The following is a 21,469-nucleotide window of genomic DNA, read 5'->3' as shown; positions in this document are numbered from 1 at the left end:
TTTGAGTATGCAGAGTGGTTTCCATGTAAATGACTAAATTATACACTCTTCAAGCATCTGCTGGGCATCCAGATGAATTAAAAGCTATTAAATGGGGCTCTGGCACCTTCATTAGTAGAAATGGGACACATTGTACTTGCAAAATGTAAAGTGGGCTGGCCTTCTACTGACACTTAGCTGAAGTCCAAATGCTGTATTATTTGCAGAGATATCACTCAGAAGCAGCACATACAGCTATCTACATCTTCCATGTATTTACCTTGCTGGCATACAACAAGTAATCAAAGCAGGGGAAAAAGCTCTTTGTCTTCCTATCTGCAAGTTTCCAAACTAAAATATGCACATACAGTTCACTTATTCTGGACCTTCACTTCTTCCTTTTTTCCTTTTTCCTTTTCCTTGCCTTGCCTGCTTTGCTCTCCCCACTTCCCATCTTATTATTAACAACTATCTATTTAAAATATTGCTAGACTTTGGAACAACTTTCTTAAGAACTGCAGAAATTAGTTAGTTATTAATAATATTAATATTAGTACTGAGTCAAGAAACAGTTGTCAAAGCAAGAAGGCCCATGACTGACAGAATTATGGGAACTTCTGCTAACAGATTGGTGAGATGTCTTCTATTTATGATAATTTATCCAGTGCTTTAAATGGGTATGTTGAAGTAATCACTTTGTTAGAAGAGTGGAGACTAGAATCAGAAGATCAAGTTTTGAGTAAAGACACTATCCACCCTTTTCTAGAGATGCGTGTAATATTTTTTGAAAAGAACAAAACAAGAAGGAAATATTTCAAGGAGAGACTGGTGGTTAGTTCTTTAACTACTAATGCATTTTTCTGATGAGAATATATGCCCTTGAAGTCCCTTGCAGGAAAAGTCCCAGTGTACTATTCACACCGGGTCAGTGTGACATGCTGCAACTCAGTATCATTCCTAAATCAGCTGCGTAGTCAGATCTCCTTTCTTTTACAAAGCAGACTTTGTTGAGTGAGAAAAGAGGAAAAAAGGAGAAAAAAAAAAACAACAAAAAAGGAAAGGAAATGAAAGGAAAAGGAAAAGATAAAGAGGATAAAAATGAAAAGAAAAAAAAAAGGAAAAGGAAAAAAAAGAAGTAGAAAAAAGGAAGAAAAATATTCTAATTATTCCCTATTAAGAAATTTAGAAAAAGATCTTGTGGTTTGGACAATCAGTTTATTAAATCTTACATAACTGCACAGAAGAAAAGGATTTATACAAAGTGCTTTGTAAACTAATCCCCACCAGAAAGCTCTTTCACATCTGTTGGCTGCTAAGAATACTTCTGAGTCTTTCATCAGCCTAATTCTGTCTGGATTTGACAGGATTAGATTAAGGCAAATATCAAGGGCCACACGATTAGCTTTTCCTAAATCTTTTAAAACTTTGGGGCAGTGAAAAAAATGTGTAAAGAAAGTAAATGACTCTACAGAAGACATTTTTGTTTTGAAATGAAATTCATACGGTTCTAGAGAGTGATTTTAAGAAAATATACTTTTCTGCACAAACTAAATGTTCCTGAAGGGCAATAGAATGGGGGCACGCAGATGCTAAACCACTCCTGGCCCAAGTTAAACAGGCTGAGCTCTCTCTTTGATGCTGCCAAAGAGATATTTAATTTCTTTATATGCTAGCTGCTTCCATGACCTCTGACTATTCCAGGGTTCTTTTGAAAGAGATCCTTTTTTTCTCATCTATTTTTCATGGCCCATGTAATGATTTAGTTTACACAGGAGACAACTATGCACTGAGAGTCTCAGAATTTGGCCTGTGAGTGATAGAATTATAAAAGATTCATTGTAGAAGACAGAGTTCTTTGAAAATAAATGTATTTATATTACAGATGTGCCATCTATTTTTCTTTAAAGCTGCTTCTTTGTATGCAGTTGTAATTGGAACAAGACAAACCAGCACTTTATGATATATTATCAACCTTACCTAATAGCAGCCTGCCAAAACAGGTGTGCATAGAATAGGAAGGTGGTAAATTGGGTATATGTTTTCATATATATGCACACCTGAGGATGCTAATTCAATTGCCTCAAGGCTCTGGGCCTTGAATGAAGAAATAAAAAAATATATGATCAATAGTTGCATACTTTTTTATCACACAAAGCCCCGTTGTGGCATAACATTCTGCTTAATACAATGGAGCATTTGCTCTCACATCACATTATGAACGATTTGTGATGCTTCTGTTTAAAAACATGCAAAACATTACATAAATGCAATATAAAGATGAGATACATTAATAAAATGTAATGCAGAAAATTTACATCTAAAAGACCAAATTTTAAAATATATCTGCACTGGTCGGTAAATTACATTTTTGACATGAAGTTTTAGGAATGTTTGCTCAGTAAAATTCAAAAGACATTTATAAACAGTGGAAATCTTTTATTTACATTTGTTTTTCACTCTGTATATCTGGAAAATGCAGAACTTTGATTTTTTTTTGCATAGTGCGCCAGCAAACTTTTCAGTATTATAGAAGAAATAGTTAAACGTCTGATGAACCTTAGTGCTCTTTCACAGCTCGCTTTTGCATATTTTCAGTTTGATCTGTTTTTATATTGCTTTAGTTTTGTTCATTCTAAACTACTGGGCCAAACTCTCAGCTTGTGAATCCTAGTGTAGCTGCACTACAACTATGGAAGCAGAACCAGTAAACACCTGTTGAAGATCTGGCTACAATTGCTTTTCAGGAGAAAATGGTTTGTTGAATCAACTTCGTTAAATCCTTGTTGGCTTTGGACTCATCTAAAATTTTCTTATATGTGTTTGTTCTCATGAACGTGATTATTCACAATGAGTTACAGGGTCTTAACATCTCCATCACTTCACAGAATTCATAATATGACTAATGTTGGAAAAGGCCTCCAAGATCACCAAGTCCAACCATCCACCTACCAACAATATTGCCCACTAAACCATGTCCCTCAGTACAACATCTAAACATTCTTTGAACACCCCCAAGGAACGGTGACTCCTCCTCCTCCCTGGGTGGCCCATTCCAGTGCCTGACCACTCTTTTGAAGAAGAAACTTTTCCTAAAATCCAACCTTAAGCTCCTCTGGTGCAACTTCAAGACATTCCCTCTAGCCTCATCGCTAGTAGAAGAGGCTGACTTCTACCTCGCCACAACCTTTCAGGTAGTTGTAGGGAGTAATAAGGTCTCCCCTGAGCCTCCTCCAGACTAAACAGTCCCAGTTTCCTCAGTCACTCTTCATAAGACTTGTGCTGCTTTTTCAGAAAAGCAACTGGGTATATAATTCTAGCAAACTGGGAGTATCCTTACCTGACTGAGTACCCAAACGCTGTGCAGTGTAAAACAGGATACCATCTGGAGAAAGAGGCTGAAACTGCAGTTTGATATGGGTCTTATGTCGGATATAAAAGGGTGCAAATGACATCCATGATGATTCGTTACTTCGGAAAGATGGATCACTAATGGAAATATCTGAAAATATAGAAGGAAATGTCTTCATATGAAAGATACTTGAGAATACGGCATCATTGTCACACTAGTTGCCTACAGATATTCTGTGTAGTTCACATAAGCTGACATATACTTCCAGTTCTTTCCTTCCTGAAGACTAAAAAGAAGATGCAGAATAAAAGTCACGTAACAACAGGTGAATGCCATTTTGTTTTCTGGGTGCCCTATTTTCATTGACAATCTAACTTGCAGTTTTCATGCAAACAAAATGTGATCTGATTAGTGTTCATTTACATAGAAATGCAAGTGTTATTTTTACATTTTTTAAAAGTTTAAGCAAAAGTACTTTTGTGAGAGTCAAAATAAACAGTCATTTATTTACTATGCAGGCAAAAAGAGCTGAGTCTGTTCAGCCTGGAGAAGAAGAGCTCCTCTAAATTAATTTATTATTATTGTGTGGTTGTTAGCTTCCTGTATTTGTGGCTTAGTGGAACACCGCAACAGTAGTGGTGACCACAATAGTCAAGCTATTCAGATGTGCAGAGTACTTTCAGATCTTTGTTTCATAAGCTCTTTTCACTATTTAGTTAACAGCAGTACTAAATGTATGAACAGTAAGCGCTGCCCCACACTTTTCTCACAGTTTTTCCACTGAAAACCTGTGTTCCTTCTTGTCTGAAAGACCAACATCTTTTCTCATTTTGATGCTGCAGATTTCCTAGAACTTTTATAGAAACTTGCTTGTGTTATTTTTCCATATTTAATTTTTCTCCATAGCATCTGCCTCTGAATTCAATTCTCATCCAGTTGCACCCTGAACTGCCTATCACAGATGGGCCTTAATTGTTAGACTGGTATACGGGTAGCACGCTGCAAGACGTAATTTGTCTGTTTGTCATACAGCCTCCCTCAGAACAGGATTCAAGGTGTTCCTGGTGGATTGTTTCCAGCAGACAGATGCACCATTATGCAGGATTCAGATCTCTCGTCTGTTGTCAGTACTTGATGATGCCTCAGAAAGTAACCACACAGCTGGCCTTTTAGTTATTTTTCCCCCTCGGTTACAGCTAATACTTCCAAGGAATGTGCATAGATTTAAAATCATGCAATCTCAGTTAAGTCTAAAAGTTTCAACCTTTGTAAAACTGATTATAGTGGATTTATGAAATGGCCTAATGATTCAAACAGAACTTCTGAAGATCTGCTACTAAACCTACACACACGTTCTCACACAAACACCTTGCATTTACAAACCACTCCCATTTTATGCATCGAATAGCAGTTATGATATCAAGGCTACACAATGTCCTTAGTAATAAATTTTGTCAGAAATGTGAATTTTCTGGTATCTATACTTAAAAATGATAGTACTAAAAATACTGTCCTAACAGCAGCAATTACTGAGTAAGATAAATATTAACAAAATTTGTTAAGCAGATTAAGTGATTCAATGTATACCATTAAAATTTTAAAAGCACTATCAGTTACAAAAGACAAAACAAAACTTAGTAATTTTCATACATTTTTATGTGCTTGTATTTTTTTTTTTTATTTGATAAGAGACAGTATTCTCCAGTAGCAGTTAAAGATTCACTCCATACATTGGGCTTCATGTTTAAAAATCACTCTGAAATAATAATTCATTTTGTTCATAGACACTATTGCTTTCTGCAGCAGTCAATCAGTCTTCTACCAATTTTTTTGCACAGCAAGACTAACATATGGAATAAATGTGCCACAGCACAGTCAATCTTATACTGAAATATGTTGTTGCTTATGAGGTCAGACTAAGCGGAGTATACAATGAGGCATCTTCAGGTCTTCATGGCAGATTCAGTTTTACTTTGGTAGTGTAGTTAATTCTTTACAGCTTATGAAGGAAGCATGGACAACATTAGTGTGAAAGCAAAATGCAGCAGGTGAAATGCTATATTGCTTATCATTAGCGGTATATGGAATGATGACTGGCATGATAAAAAGCCATGGAGCAGAGGGAGAACAAAGATGAAAAAAAGTGATTTTATAGTATCAATCAGAGTGAATTAAATTCATGTATTTATTGCAAGCAATATTAAAAAACCTCAGCAACAAATGCCAAAATGCCTTAGAAAAGCAGTATCACTATCCTGATGGATATCAAGTAAAATACTCAATTGAATATACTTTATTACTAAAGCTTACTTTATAAACTTGAAAGATGTAGATATTTTATTTCCATTTTGCTAAAAAATGTTGCTATTCTCAATAAAACTATCTGGACAAATGTCAGAGAACAACATATTTTGCAACAAGACTAACTACAGAAAGTATCAGAATAACTTTTAATTTGCATGTGAATTATCCTGTAGATCCTGTAAATATTGACTGAATGCATGAAAAAGGATCTGACTTGACATGCAAGGGAAAAGTCTCAAAACCAAAGGCTGGAATTCTACTGCATACAGTGATAATCAGAATAAAATCTCATTTTTTTTGCAACGCTGCATCTATAAATAGACAAGCTTGTAAGCTGAAAGCTAAGACAATTTAAGATTTTCTATTTGCTTTTATGGCAGACAAGTTCAAAACTAACATGTTAAGTCAAAAGCTGAGATGATACTTCAGCTTTGTTTTCTTGGCAAAAACCTTTCCCCCTAAGATAAGAAAATAAGAAGTTTGGCAAAACTTGCACACCACAATTGCTCCAGAGAAACTCTGCTAAAACAACTGAGATAAATGGATGCCTTCGCCAGTTCAGTAAGCTAAATCTGTAGGACCTCTACTGTGTAACTTTTGTATTACTCGCTATTGCAGTCAGCACTGCATGGTATATGTAAGCACAACAGGCAATTAAGCAAACCTTTTTGTTCTGTATCAGACCACTTCTTGAAACTGAGTACTGGCATTCAATGAAGCTATGCATCTCTGAATAACACCAACAGAATTGAACTCTAAATCCCTTCAGATCAACTAGGGCTATAGGAAGACACAGCAAGTTTCTGCAAGTACTGTTGTTGAAGTTTGCATTTGTTTCCATCCAATCCATTTGGTGTCCCTCCTGCTGCTCTCCCTGAAGTAACCATGCTCATCTGTCCTAAGGAACTGCTGTTATGAACAAAGGTTTTAGGTTATTCTTGCAGCTCAGTTCCCACCATCGAAGAAGTGCTTGTACACATCCCAACCTACTGCCTCAGGAATTACACTGTGATAACTTATTCATGCAGCTTGCTGCCTCAAAACTTACAGCAAGTACATTCTGTCATACAGTCCATGAAGAAGTTCTGCAGCAGAAGATGTAACCATCAACATGAAAAAGTGAGATAAAACATCAAGAAGAAAGCACAGAGGATGTGAAAGCAGGGATGGGCTACCCAACAGGATTACAGAGCCAGCACCTGAGCGTAACAGGTGCTGTAACACCTGTAACAGGAATTAGGAGTCTGCAGGAATAGAAACTGGCATGGGTTATGGAGGAAAACAAGAAAGACTTCAACAAGAAGACTAAGGAAAATGTGAAGCCACTCCTCAATGGAGTAGGGACCTACTGACATAAGACATGGAATAAGCCAAAATACTCAAAGCCTTGTTTGCCTTTTAGAACTGGTAAGGTCAAGCCTCCCAGGTCCCTGAGTCTGGTAGCAAAGCCTGGGGAAGTGAAACATACTCTGTGGCAGGGGAAGAATATGGGAGCATGTCAGTCAATTGGGCAAGCAAGGCAGGGAATTGCTGGAAATATCCCTGAGAAGTCCAATAACACCACAATGCTTCTTGCAATTGATAAGCTTTGAAAGATCACAGTGATTACAAGAGATTCCTCATGATTCATGGAAAGAAAAACATCACATTCTCTAACAAAGGCAAGAAAGATGATACAGGGACTTTTTGCCTAGTCAACCTCATTTCGCTTAGCAACTATAACGGAGAAAAATCTTTCTAAACGCAATATCAAAGCACATAAAGGACAAGATATTGACAAGGCTAAATTATGAACAACCAGCATGATAGCTTTCTTTGAGGAGATGAATGTCCTTGTGACAAGCCAAGATGAATGAATGCTTGCCTTGGGTTTGGCAAGGCCAACGCTATATCAGCTATACTCGTTTGCCATACTAGTTTGTTTTTCTTCATTCTCCTTTTGCAACTAAATAATCCAAACAAGATTTTTCATAGCAATCTATCACTTATCAACATAAATATACTGTCCTGATCACACCATAATTTTTGCTTCAGTATTTATTTTGTTTTAGTACCTGTAAAAGTCAGGCTTGCTGTCAGGGAGCAGTGAGAGCCTGGAGTGATAACATGGCTATCAAAACTGAGGCCTCACCAGCCAGGGTGAGGTCTGTAAGCCCCAAGTGAGGTGAGCAGGAAAGATCTGGGAGGACTGCTCAGTCCTGGTCAGCTCTGGATTCCAGATCCAGGCTGGGCCAGATTGATGAGGCAGGGCTAAGGTCAAGGCCATAAGTCAGCCTGGAATTGGGGTCCAGGTCCAGATCAACACGGCCCACTACAAGGTAAGGCATGGATGTTGTGCTGCTGCAGTTCAACCAGAGATCAAGAGCAAGAGCCTCTATTTAAAAGCTATTCCTGAGCAAAGTGGAAGGATACTCCTGCTGAGGCTTCTTAGCAGAGCTGCCTTCGAGGCTGGACACCTCTAGGAGGTCTGATACCAAGAAGACAAACCACCAGGAAGTAGAGGAAGGATGCACTCAGGAACCTGGCATATAGAGTGCAGCACTAGCACTTCATTAAACAGTTGACTGAAACCTTTAAAGTAACAGATGTTCGATGTTCTGATTCCTTAATAGAGTGAGAAGCTTGACCAGGCACTTTTATTTTCATTTTGCAAATAAACAAGTGTGGCTGTACTTCATCTTGAGCTGCTATTTGTTTAAGGTTGCAGCTGAAAGATTACTGATCCTTCCTTCTCTGTCTTTCTATCTTTCTTTCTCTCTTTCCTTTGTGTAGCTATTTGAATGAAGTAAAAAAAAAAAAAAAATTGTAATTTATCTAAACTGAAATGTGTTTTTCTTTTCAGTTATCACTGTTCATTTAATTTTTGAGGAGCTAACATATACATAGCCAACAAACTAATTCATGTACCAAAAAAAAAACCAAACAGTTTAACTTCCACTTTTAGCGCATTAACAGGAATTAGATCATGTTCACAAAAAGTACTGATTACTAGCACAACTCTAATATAAGAGTTAGAAAAACAAATTCACAAATTTTGCCGGACCTGCAGCCATTAGTAAGCCTTGTCTCTGAAGAGATGACTGAGGTAATCATTATTCTCAACAACACTGAACAAGAGATGGCAATTTTATAAGTGAAGTCTGCAGTTATATTTGTTGCAGTGGAGTTGTAATCTCTACTGCTCCCTAACTATGTGTCTAGTTAGAAAGTAACATCTGGAAGCATAGGGTTAAATCCCCAAAGAAACCCCTGGTTTTCTGTAGACTTCCATATGATACATAGTAAGAGAGGAGTGCTTTAGAATAAGCTAAGGGGGCCAGCAAACTATACTGTACTGCATTTCAGTGGTTATAGAAAATTTTCCTACAAGAGATTAGAGGCCATAGGGGATTAATAAAAAAAAAAAAAAAAAAAAGAAAAAGAAAAAGAAAGAAAACCTTACATACCCAATAGCTCAGTGGTACTATGTTTTTAGAGATATGGTTTCAAGCATTTGTTTGACAATGAAAGTGAATGCCCGATCACTAGATATGTGATGAAAGCAAGAGCTACACATGTTTAAGCCATGCCTAGCTTTGGTACCAAGCTTCCTCCAGACACTGTGAAGCTCTGAAGATGCTTTCAAGATTAAACTTGCAAGAAGAAACACCCAGTTTGAGAGTCCTCCAATGGAACCATTTCTGCGGTGGAAGCCTTCAGTTGTCTAATGACTAAAGACTAGGGTATTAAGCAGCACTGTGTCTCAGTGCAGCCTGATAAAGTAATTGATAAAGAACAAAATATCTAAAGCTTTATGAGCCTGTTTCCAAACTGAGATCTTCACTTAATCATATCTTGAACTAGACTTAGTTGATAACAGATTGCTATCAACCAAGCCTACAAGTCATTCTGCTCAATCTGGAGCATCCTCCTCCAGGGTTCCATTTGGTTTCCTAAACATAGACACCCATTGCTATTTCACAGCCACTTTTGCCTTACCTTCATGTGCCATTCCAGAAAGGCATAAATGTCCAATAGGTCTTGTAGCATACCAGTGAACCCTAATTGGATGCTTCTGGATACACATTCAAATGCCAGAGCATCTCAAGCAACACTAAGTATCTGCCTTTAGACAAATTTCTGAGCAGCTAAATAGCACCATTTCCTCAGCTGACTAGATGTTCATCAACTAATTATGGTAACTAAGCTAATCATAGAATGGACATGCAGATACTCAAATGTAGGTGTCATGTTTATAGGAAATGTTCTACCCTTGTCACAGTTTCTATCTCTGAACACTTCCACAGATTAAGGTGCTTATCGTATTTTCAGCTAATCATTCATTCTTGCTGAGGAAGTCTGAAAATAATTCCAGAGCCATCCTGTTATGTAGTTAGCTGGCTACACTTTGTTTGTACTACTCTGGGTATCTTGCAGGAATCATAGCTGCATAACTGAATTTTTATTGTACTATCACATTACTCTTGGCTGATTTAGTGGCATTACTTTTGTACTGTAGATCACTTCCTTCTCAAGAATAGTTTCCACTAGGGTTTGGATATGATTAATCCAGGACACATTTAAATACACAACTTAGTGTATTCTACTTCATAGTTTGAACTATACAGTTAAATATTACAAACACATATATACTTGTGTCTATGGCCAGCGTTAGCTTTACTATTACTGACAAATCAGAAAGTTCAGATTTTTCTGATTTTGATCTCGATGACTTAACAAGCTAGTAAGTGCCTGTGGTTGTCCTTAAAATGGTTAAAAATTGAAACACAGTAATATTAAAATAGTTTGTATGTAACACCAGTAAGTCTAATTACACTGTCAGATAAATCAAGCAGATCATGCATGTGTTTATACTAAGTTCCCTAGTTGAGCTAAATCACACTGTAAATTAATATTTCTTTCGATAACATTAAATATACATTAAGAAATATTCTAGGCTATGTAGAAAGATCTTTATAGTAAGCAGTATTCTAAAGCCAGTTTCTTCCATTTTATTCCTCCTTTGTGGCGATGAAGATGAAATAGAGACAGAATTCTCTTTAGTTATTTTACAATTGGGTTCTTGGGTGTTTGCAAAATAGTGCTGCATTTTTGTATTGAACAATGGAATTTGACATCAGAATGTCTAGAAAATTTACTTCAACTGGTAAACACTAACAAGGGAAATTTTCGTTTGTTCATCAAGGAAATTGTTTTACTGCTTGATAAGTATCCTATTAAACTGTGAATAAGAACAATAAATATTTCTTTTGCATTTCCTTTCCTTTCAAGAGCTGTGCAGAACGCAGCTGTGGAATTCAGAAGATGAGGTGTAGTAGAATAAATCTATTTTACTCTTATTTCTTTGTTTAAATGGTAGTAGCATTCTAGTATGATGCTTTGAAGTCAAGAGAATTTATTTTAATTGATGTTGTAGAAGTATATGATACAAACAACCCTTTAAATTTGAATGTGGCAGTTTCAGTAAGTCCACTTAAAATTAGTGTTGTCGATATACATGCGAATTGATCAGCAACTGTTTAACAGTACCCAAAGCTTCCTTGCTAAGAAGAGAATTGCTGAGTAATTTAAAATTCACAGAAATGAGATGAAAACTGCTTATTTTAGCTATTGCAATTCTTTACCAATGCTGCCATCTACAGAATCTTTCAAATATTACATTGCTGTCCCCTTAAAAGAGAATATTATCAGTTCTGTGAAATCTTTCAATTAACTCCTCTGAAATTACAGATCTTAATTCCTCGACAAAACCAAGTAAATTATATAGGATATAAATTTCATATGCTTAGTATCTAGTGGAATTCTAGCTTACAAAGAAAGATGATTCCAAATTAATTTTTGTTGACGTTTTCTACTACCTTATTTGATAGTGTTTATGTCAAGATGAGATATTTGTTTTATTAAAAACATGAAAAGAAAATAAAAAATAAAGAAATAGGAGCTCAAATTTCTTTTGATACTAGAAGACTACTTCAGGGAGATGTCATATACAGTTGCTGTATTAATCTTTTCTCTGACAAAACCTTCATTATTGGCCACTACTCGAGACAGGATTAATAAGACTCACAGAGGGTCACTGTTGATATATGAGGAATAAACAGCTGAGGTGCAATTTAGTAAAGAGTGAAATATAAACGCAGAGAGCCATTATCAATAATAAGTATGTTAGGATGGAATACTTGGCTTGAGGAGGTGATCCTTGAATCAGCTTTCTTGGGCCTCTCTTCCATCGAGGGCTTTATCTTAGGATACTTTATTAAGGAGATCCTTGAGAAGGTCAAAACCTTCTCTCCTGAAGTCCAGAGCTGTAAGCTTCTTATGCACCTCCTCACTGTCCTAAGGATTTTGAACTCCACCATGTCATTGTCAAGGTAGCAGAGGCCAAGGATCCTCACATTCCCCAAAAGCCCAAACTTGTTAATGAGAACAAGATTCTGCATAGCACCTCCCCTTGTTGGCTCTTCTATCACTTGGAGAAAGAAGTTATCATCAGTGCATTCCAAGAACCCCCTGGATTTCTTGTACCCTTCTGTGTTGTCCCTCCAGCAGGTATCGGGGTGGTTGAAATTCCCCTGAAGACCTGGGCTTATGAATGTGAAGCTGTTCCTATCTGCTTTTACAGGACTTTATCTGCTGTCTCTGTGGTCAGGTAGCCTGGGGCAAACATCTACTGTAATATCTTCTAGCCTAATGTAATAATAACTCATAGAGTCTTGGCCAGCTCCTCATCCGTCCCCAGGCAGAGCTTCATGCATTCCAGTCACTCATCAACACAGAGGGCAACACCACTCCTCATCTTCCCTGCCTGTCTTTCTTAAAGAGCCTGTATCCTTCCATTACAACACTGCAGTCATTGGAGCCATCCCACCCCATCTCTGTGATCCCAATAAAAGCATCACCTTCCAAACATATGCACATCTCAAACTCATCTTGTTTGTCCCCCATATTGCATGCATTACTTGCCAGATACTTGAGAAAAGCATTCCAACGTGTTGTGCTCCTAGAAAGTGTTTGGAGGATTTCTCCATAATGATGGCTTGTGGGTATTTCCTGGCTAAACAGCAAATGCTGGAAGTGACCTTATTTAATCCCTCTTTTGCTGATTTTGTGATTCCTCCCTAACACTACATGCCACATCCTTTGTGCACTGCTTTGCATCACTCTTCCACAGAACTTTCTATTTACCCTCTCCATCTCCATTTACTTCTAGTTTACTGCCTTCCTTATGAGGCCATCAACAAAAACATCTTTGTTCCTCTTTGTGAGGTACAAGCAATCTCCCAAGCAGATGCTGATCCCAGGGTCACAAAATCCAAAACTCTATCACTTACACCAGTTCTGTAGCCAATTATTGTCCTGTCTGACCAGTGCCCTAGAATCATAGAATCAAAGAATATCCCAAATTGGAAGGACCCACAAAGATTATTGACTCCAATTCTTGGCTCCATACAGGACCACCAAAAAAATCAGATTATATTTCTGTAAGCATTGTCCAAATGTTTCTTGAACTCTAGCAAGCTTGGGGTGAAGGAGCCTGTTCCAGTGTTTGACCACCCTCCCAGTGAAGAATCTTCTCTTAATATCCAATTTGAACCTTATTCTATGATTCTATGACTATGATTCAGGAGATAGTAGTTAGAGGGTGTTTCATCTCTCATGTGAGTATTTTCATAAAGAACCAATATATATTTTAAATGCTTGTTAGGCGGGTTATTATTTTATTTCTGTCTGTCAATATTTATTTACCTCTAACTTCTGAAGTCAGAGTACTATCTCTCATTATTGTGGTTCTAGCTCTACTGCTCTGTTTAGTCATTTCACCTGATCTATTGCTGTGCAATCCACATCATTATACTGTATTTTCCAGTTGCTATTATTTGTAAAACCTGCATTTGTTCTTACTCTTTGTTATTCTCCTCTGATTTTTTTTTTTCTTTTTTTCCCCTCATAAATCTCTTCTGTCCTTTTCTCATACTTCTTTCCTTCTTTTGTGCACATTCATTAGTCTCCATCATTCAATTTCCCTCCATTCTCTTCTGGTCCCCTGGGCCATTCATTCCTCTCTGTCTCCTTTTCTTTTGGCTCCAGTAATCACCATAAATCCAGAGATAAGATGTTCAATCTTGATAAACAGCTGTTTTTTTAGCAATTTGCTATCCACTAAAAGTGCAAAATGGGCTTCGAAAAATCTCATGATAATTAATTACTCTGCCAGAGTAAGGTTAAATGCAGGGCAAAGAGTTTATTGAGGACCAACAGACCCTATTTGCATAAAGAAAGCTTTTAAATAAAACAGAGAGGAACCCTCTGATTGCATATGTACCCAACCCACTTGTTTTATGTTTCTGTTACTCTTTTTTGTTTTAACATGTATCTACAAATAAGTTCTGTTACTTATATACATCAACTCTATTATATATTTTATGTGTAGTCGAAGACAATTCCTCTTCACTCATTGTGGCCCAAGCAAGCCAAAAAACTGGACATCATGCAGTGTGCTTACCAGGTGAAGGAATTACTAAGAGAATGACAATCTTCTTTTAAGCTATTGTGGCCATGGATTAAAAATTTTAGAAACCAGAAGCTATATTCTCTTTGATTTCGGCCTACAGACAGCAAATGCTGTCTTTAATGGGATTTTTAAACCGTATCAATGGGTGAGGACTAAACATCAAGTCAGAAACAGTTCAACTCAATTTTGTGTTTGAAGCTTGCACTATGGATACAACAAGAGTGGCTGGACCTTGGCAGGCAGATTGAAATGGGAGCTATTTAACAGTAACCAGAGTTCTTCAAAAGATGTGAAGAGAGCATTTTGAAAGAAATTTACATTTCTGCAATATTATCTTGAACCTAAAAGCTTGAACCTTCAGAATAGAAGATGCAACTCTTACTACACCTCTTTGCACACAGAAGCACTTCACACTCTTAGAGGAAAAGTCCCTGAACGTGTAGCACTTGTGTACCCACAGTGTTGGATACTCATTTGTACAATTTCTTATAGAAGAAAACATCTTGATAAAGAATTCCTATAAGTAAGTGTAAGAGACAAAAGGCAGATTGAGGACACATTTCAATGGTGATACACTGAAAGAAAACCAGGGAGAGCAGACAACTGAAGATTATCACAGGGATATAACAGGAAACATTCTGAGCATCCCTATCGAATACCTAGTGAAGTGAACAGCTGCCTTTCCACTAATTTCAGTGGAGGTTGGATAAGATCCCAGATGCTTAGAGTTTCTGGTGTACTTCTGATCTCTTAAGTATATGTCTCAATGTACTTCATTAAGGTGAGCTTGGGAATTGAATTAAGGAAAGAATCTTTTTAACATTGCTCTGGAATGCGTCCTGTCCCCTCCAACAATGTACCCAACAATGCCTAGCTGTCTCTGAGTTTGGTTAATTTGGAAAAAAAAAACAAAAAGAAAACAAACAAAAAAAAAACAAACAAAAATCAAACAAAAACAAACAAAAAAAAAACAGAGGGAAAAAAAGGTGATGAAAATAAGCGAAGTCAGAAAGCAATATCTAATATTTCATAGTTTTAAATGACTTGTTTTTTTAATAGAAAAGAGCACCACTTACTTTATTAAATAAAATCTGTTTTGTACTGTGTGAATTTATTTCACATTGCATTCATATGCAATGTTTTTTATCTGCCTGGACATTATTATCAAGCAACTCTATGTACAGCATGCTATTCACTTGACATACCTTGTTCACAATAGGTACCACTTGTTCCTAGAGGACAGTGACACATGTAGCCATTAGGCAATGGCACACAGGTACCGCCTTGCTTGCACAGATGTGGAGGATCATGCTCTGGATCACATACTGTCACCATTTCTGTGCAAAATGCACCTTTCCATCCAGCCAGACAGTCACAACTATGGTGGTTAAGTGAAAGGAAAGAATGCAGCATTATTACCAAAAGAAATCAATATTTCAGTAACAAAGTAATGAAGATTTTCAAACCTTGTATGCCTATATTTAATCTTCTGCTCCAAAACAGCTAACAAAAGAACATAGTAACAAAGCTTATCATTTATCTTTTTTGATGTCTTATTGCAAGAAAACTGTATATAATACAGAACACATTATTTTTAATATTTGAATTATTGTCTCAATATCCACAAGAAACAATAATACTTGTGGATTTTTACAGTGTTTTGCTCCACAAATAACTCAAGAAAGCTTTGGTTGCATAAACTAGGATGAGTCAAAGTGCAAAGTATCAAATCAAACAAATTTCCTTATATCAGTAAACCAGGGATTCAACCCTGCAGATTCACACACCTAAATCTGTGAAGGTGCACCTGAGAGCAGGTGTCCACATTTAAGATGAGTATCTATTCAATGGAGATGAGAGGCTCAATTAATTTGCCTAATGAGTTAGGCCAACAGAGATGAGGCAGATGTTTAGTGCCAACTAACGCTCGCTGGGGTATCCCATCTGGCCTCTGACTACTGTCCAGAAGGACAGTAGTCAGGTTCATAAAGGCTTGTATTGGCCATACCAGGCCAGCCCAATCTACTGGAGATTTCTGGGTATATTTCTTCAGTTTCCCATGTATTGGATCTTAAAGATGCTGAGTAATAGAGGAGATCTCTTAATAAAAGTGACTTTAAACAAAGGCACTGGGAAACTAGAGCATTATGAAATACAGTTTATCTTCATGTTTTAAGGCAAAAGTGGAGTGTGAAAAAAATTAAGATTGGAATAAAATTAATGGTATTTAAACAAAGAGTACAATAATTCGCTGCAAAAGTCATATCTGTCATATATAAGGCTGTCATATCTCACTGATCTAAAACAAAATAAATACAGAAATGCCTTTTCTTCTTACAAACTATAAAAGCATGTCCTTCACTGAAAATTGATTCTATCCTTGCATTGAAATTTGTTTTGAATGAAATCCAATCTAATAATAAAAAACAGTTTATTTCATGGGTTATCACTGTACCATATGAAGATAGGATTTAATTTCCTGAGCCAAGCTGCTAGTGCCATTTGAAATGCTATAGAATACTGAGAAATCCACACGTGTCTCAGACATACGACAGAAAACTTACTTAAATCCTGAGCTGTTCAAAGATGCAGCTGAAGGACAAGTGGCCTACTCAAGGGTACCTAAAGTGCCATACAGGCTTACATTCAGCAAACCCAAACCTACCCATGATGTATGATGTTCTTTTCAAAGTATAGAGAAAACACACTTTCTCTCTCACTTCAGGAACATGGAATAACCATAACACTTCATAAAATATCTTGTTAGATGTATGTGAGCTGCCCTGAAAGGAATGCCTCCTATTTTATTATGTTAGCCCACAACATCAGAGGCGAAATTTGTGCTATGGCAGCAGAGGTTTAACCTTCCCACCAATATTCCATTACACTGTTGTTGTGTGACAGATGGCAGCAGAGGGGCAGTCTGAGCAAATGGAGTTTGACACGGAAGCAAAGATGTGTATGTAACAGAATTCCTCCATGTGGAAAAAATTGCACCCACTGATATTCACTGATGCTTGCTGAACATTTATGGAGACCAAACAGTGGATGTGTGCACAGTGAGGCATTGGGTGGTATGTTTCAGCAGTGGTGACAGCAACATGAAACATAAGCCATGATTTGGACAGCCATGCAGATTTTTATGAGCATGGCATGCAGACTCTTGTTCATTGCCAGTGAAAATGCATAGATAACGGTGGTGGCTATGTTGAAAAATAGTGTTTTGTAGCAGGAAATTTTCTCTATCAAATAGTACTATTAAGCTCTTTGTATATGTCGTAGTTTTCATGGAAATAAATAGGAGACATTACTTTTGGAGAAACAATTTTTTGTTGTGTATAATTTCGTGCTATAAATGAAATAGTGGAGGATATTGTTTCTTGAACATAAAATTCTTTACTTTATTATTCAAATATTTCCTCTTAATTCGTTAAACAATGTAGCTTTGCTCAGATGCTGGCCAGAATGTAAAGTTTAATGCTGTATATTACTGCTTTTATTTAAATCAAAGCATTTTCCCTCTAGAAACTGAATCTACAGCTTAATGGCACTGCTCACTTTCTGACAGAGTGATGGAAGCAAGACATAAAAATAGTTCAACGCAGCAAGAAAAACTTCTGAGGAAATCTCATTTCAGGACAAAAATGTCTGAACTCAAATTGAGGACAATGCTTTACGGAGGAACACAGATGATTTAAGAACAGAGGTAAATTCTGCTGAAAAACGCAAGACGTTACCGACAGCTACTATACATCATAGAAGTCATATGCCTGCTACATTCACAGGTTTTTGACAACTAAAAAAAATTTTTTTTAATCGAATTTTTATTTATTTATCTTGTGAGAAGTGAAACTGGTCATTACTGGTATATACATGCCTGTATAAATATAGTCTGTGACAATATAGCTGCCCTGAAATATGAGGGCAGGAGTATAACACAGTAGGAGATCAGTACAGATCAAAAACAAGCAAACAGCTCACCAAACTAAATGCAAATAACCTCCCAATTTTACAACAATCCCTAAAGAAGTCTGCAATAGAAAATATTAATCTATATGAAAACAAGCTTTATCTGCAATTTTAAAGGTTCCAGTACAGCTCAGTCACCAACTGCTACTTTAGGTTGTCACCTGTATTCCAGATGTTCTCTTGATCTTGCTAGTGGTAGTTTTGTGTACCTCACAGACATGGATGGTGCTGGATAAGTTCCTGAAGCCAGGACTTATGCTGGTACAGGAAGACACATGGGAGGTGCATACTTCAGTCTATGTTTCTGCTATTTCTGGTTGCAATTTTGATTTTGTGACTTCTCTAATATCGCTATAAATGTCTTCTCCTTTCTTTTTACTCAGAAAGATCTAACAGGCTGAAAGTTAAGGATTTAATAGTTCTGAAAGGAACATGCAAGATCCAACAGTTGTGACATTGTATAACTCAACAGTTGGAAAGTAATTCCAAATTGTACTTTTCAGAACTTTCAAAGCATATCTTCACTATTGTATTTAAAAGCATATAAATATTTCTTAAGAGAAATGGGGAAGGGAACTGAAGGCTGTGTCTCAGGAGTTAATTTTGCAATATGTACTAAAGCCTTGATAGCTTTAGAACCTGTTTTTTTTCTTCCCAGGAGCTTGAACAGCCCACTGAATTTCTAAAACAGATCCCCAGCAAATGTCCTATCAGTTTTCAAATGTTGGGTTTGGTTTTCATAGAATTGTATCTTAGAATTGGGTTGAATGAGACCTTAAAGCCCACCCAATTCTAAAGCACTGTCACAGGCAGGGATGCTACCCACCACATCAGTCTGCCCAGGGCCACATCCAACCTGGCCTTGAACTCCTCCAGGAATGGGAGTATCGAAATGAAATGAAACCCTTCAATGATTTTCTTCCTTTCTCATATGATAGATATCTGAAGATTTCTGTCATCAAGCAACTAAATTATCATAGTTACTAAGTCTAGTGATCAGTCTGTGCTGTAGCCTAAAAAGAAATTTTTTATACTTACTAAACAGTAGAGCCACTTTCCATGCACTTCCCACCATTTCTGCATTTTATTAAACTGCATGGAGAAGCTTTACATTGCCCAACACTGCGACCAGAATTGGGGTGACCTTCTGGAGTCCCTGGTGATTTGAACTCCTGATTCACGTCAGTGCGAACTTGCACATCAAAAATGCAGCCTTAGAGGTAAAAAGGAGAAAGAAATGGATTTTAAAAAAGGTACAGGAAGACAAAACAAATCAAACAACAGTACTCTGTAATTTGTCACTGAATAGGTTCCACCAGAATGTCTTCAATTGATGGATGGGCAATCATACCATCTCCAAAAGCTGAAGTTATGCTGGCTATTTTCTCTTCAGTACATGGGTGAATGATTATAAGACCCTACATTAATGGCATGTAAAAACAGCAGAAGTAATTTCTCAAGGAGCAGACAGAATGATAAATCAGAGACTAATGAATGATGTGGGTCTAAATTTGTATTTATACACAATCGTGCTTTTACAAAAATGCAACTACATCAGATAAAAATGGTCTTAAAAAAAAGTAGGACAGAGGACAGTAAACCTGTCCAGTGTCAAATATATAGGAATCCAGACTAACAGACTGCAGGCAGAGAACATGGACTTGAATTGCTGAAAAGGGCCTCTTAAGGGGGGTGAATGCTTCAATCCCTGTAATACAGAGATCATATGGAATATGACTAAAACATTTTACAGTATGTATACGCTGCTCCTCTTGGAACTTACTCTCAGAAAATGATTCAGAAGTTTAATCCATAGTAGTTAAGCTAAGCAATGCCAGGGCCTGTTCCTTGGTCCTGTGGGCAACTGACCTTGTGTAGCCACAACTATAACATCAAACTTTAACTAGCTTCCAGAACAGTATAGCTACAACCAGGATGGGAAACGGACCCTGGATTATGTTGTCCCTAAATACATCTACTGATTGTTTTGTCACAGACATCCATGTCAAGGCCATTGTTAGAATTTATTTGTTGAAATGATTGAGTGTTATTGACTGGATCCATAGGCTGACATTATTTTAATCTGTTAATACACTGGTATCCTAAGTTAAAAGAGTCAGAGCTTCAGAGTGAAGTCCCTTCAGAGAGTCTGTTCTTTTTAGTGAATGCTCCCATTGGGATAGTGATCCTGAAAGGTCTAGCACTCCATCAGCACTTCTGAACCAATATTCTAGGTCCATATGCTTATTTATATTCTGCTAATCTGAATATTATGGCTATATATATATCTTTTTGGATCAAATTCCAAGTCATTTCTCAAAATATACCTGGACAAGTGATTTAGACCTATATGTAAGGCACCTTTAAGCACTTCTGAAATGTCATCCAGATCTATACACTAATATATACAATTTAAAACTAAAAATCAGATTTTAATCCACTTTACAAGGATTTAAACAGTACAATAATGTATCTGGATATCCAGTGTATAATGGAAATACTCATACATTCCCACACTTGATTTATAACATTTAGCTGAGATTCGAATTGCTCAGAATCTTTAAGAATAGTAGTTATTCAGCAGTGCACGGAAGAAGCTTTCTGTTTAATATGAACATGGAAAAAGGATGTGATAGGAAGACTGCAATTAATTGTACTTATTTTTTAAAATTCACTTGATACCAGTGTTTTCATAATTCACTGAAATCACTTAAGAAACAAACTTGCATGTGAAAGACATAAGAAATGCCTAATAATGGGTTTTTCTTCAGCTCCTAATAGAAAAAAAGAATATATGGACTTTTTCTATTATTTATTTCATAGTCAAGGACTTCAAATTAATTATTAAGTCATGTGAGAATTCTGGAAAAAGATGATTGCTTTGTGCCTCACTGTTTATTGATAGAATTCTGATTTTGTTAAGAATGTTGGAACATTTATCGAGATGGTTGATTTGCAAATGCTTTGACTTGCTATAATTTTGGGACTCCTTCCTTTGACCATATTATCTTTATGCAAAGAAGTATTAGAATAGCAGTCTTTTCACCTTTCACTGACATCCTTCACTGACATGAACTTTTGCTGACACTTAATATAACAGTAAAATAAGACAAGTGTGATTTTCACCATCATCTAAAAAGTAATGTTTCCAGAGTGGCTTGACAAATCCTAATACACTTAAAGCTCATTGAACCTAGCTTTACGTAATAGGCCATCTTCTATGGCAATGTTGTTTGAATTTATTTACAAAAAATTTCGAACTTGTATTTATATACATTTGACATGGTGACAAATTATTGATATGTAAGGTACAAACTGGACAACCTGTGGCTTTTTAGTCCCTCAGGGAATTACTA

General features: G+C 36.7%; 1 protein-coding gene across 1 annotated transcript in view; it reads right to left on the bottom strand.

The window, feature by feature from the left end:
- The window catches only part of EYS (EGF-like photoreceptor maintenance factor), a 765,389-nt gene that overhangs the window by 8,506 nt on the left and 735,414 nt on the right, over positions 1–21,469 (bottom strand). Inside the window, exons 45-47 of the mRNA XM_085217834.1 lie at positions 19,152–19,326; positions 15,350–15,522; positions 3,317–3,478 (exon numbers count right to left, since the gene is read on the bottom strand). Of these exons, the coding sequence (XP_085073960.1) occupies positions 3,317–3,478; positions 15,350–15,522; positions 19,152–19,326 (510 nt within the window). The remainder of the gene's footprint in view (positions 1–3,316; positions 3,479–15,349; positions 15,523–19,151; positions 19,327–21,469) is intronic.

This window comes from Meleagris gallopavo, chromosome 2, assembly GCF_905368555.1.
Source record: "Meleagris gallopavo chromosome 2, MGAL_WU_HG_1.1, whole genome shotgun sequence".
In the NCBI taxonomy this organism is placed as follows: domain Eukaryota; kingdom Metazoa; phylum Chordata; class Aves; order Galliformes; family Phasianidae; genus Meleagris; species Meleagris gallopavo.
The sequence above is the reverse complement of the archived record's forward strand: the minus strand, read 5'-3'. Positions and strand labels throughout refer to the sequence as shown.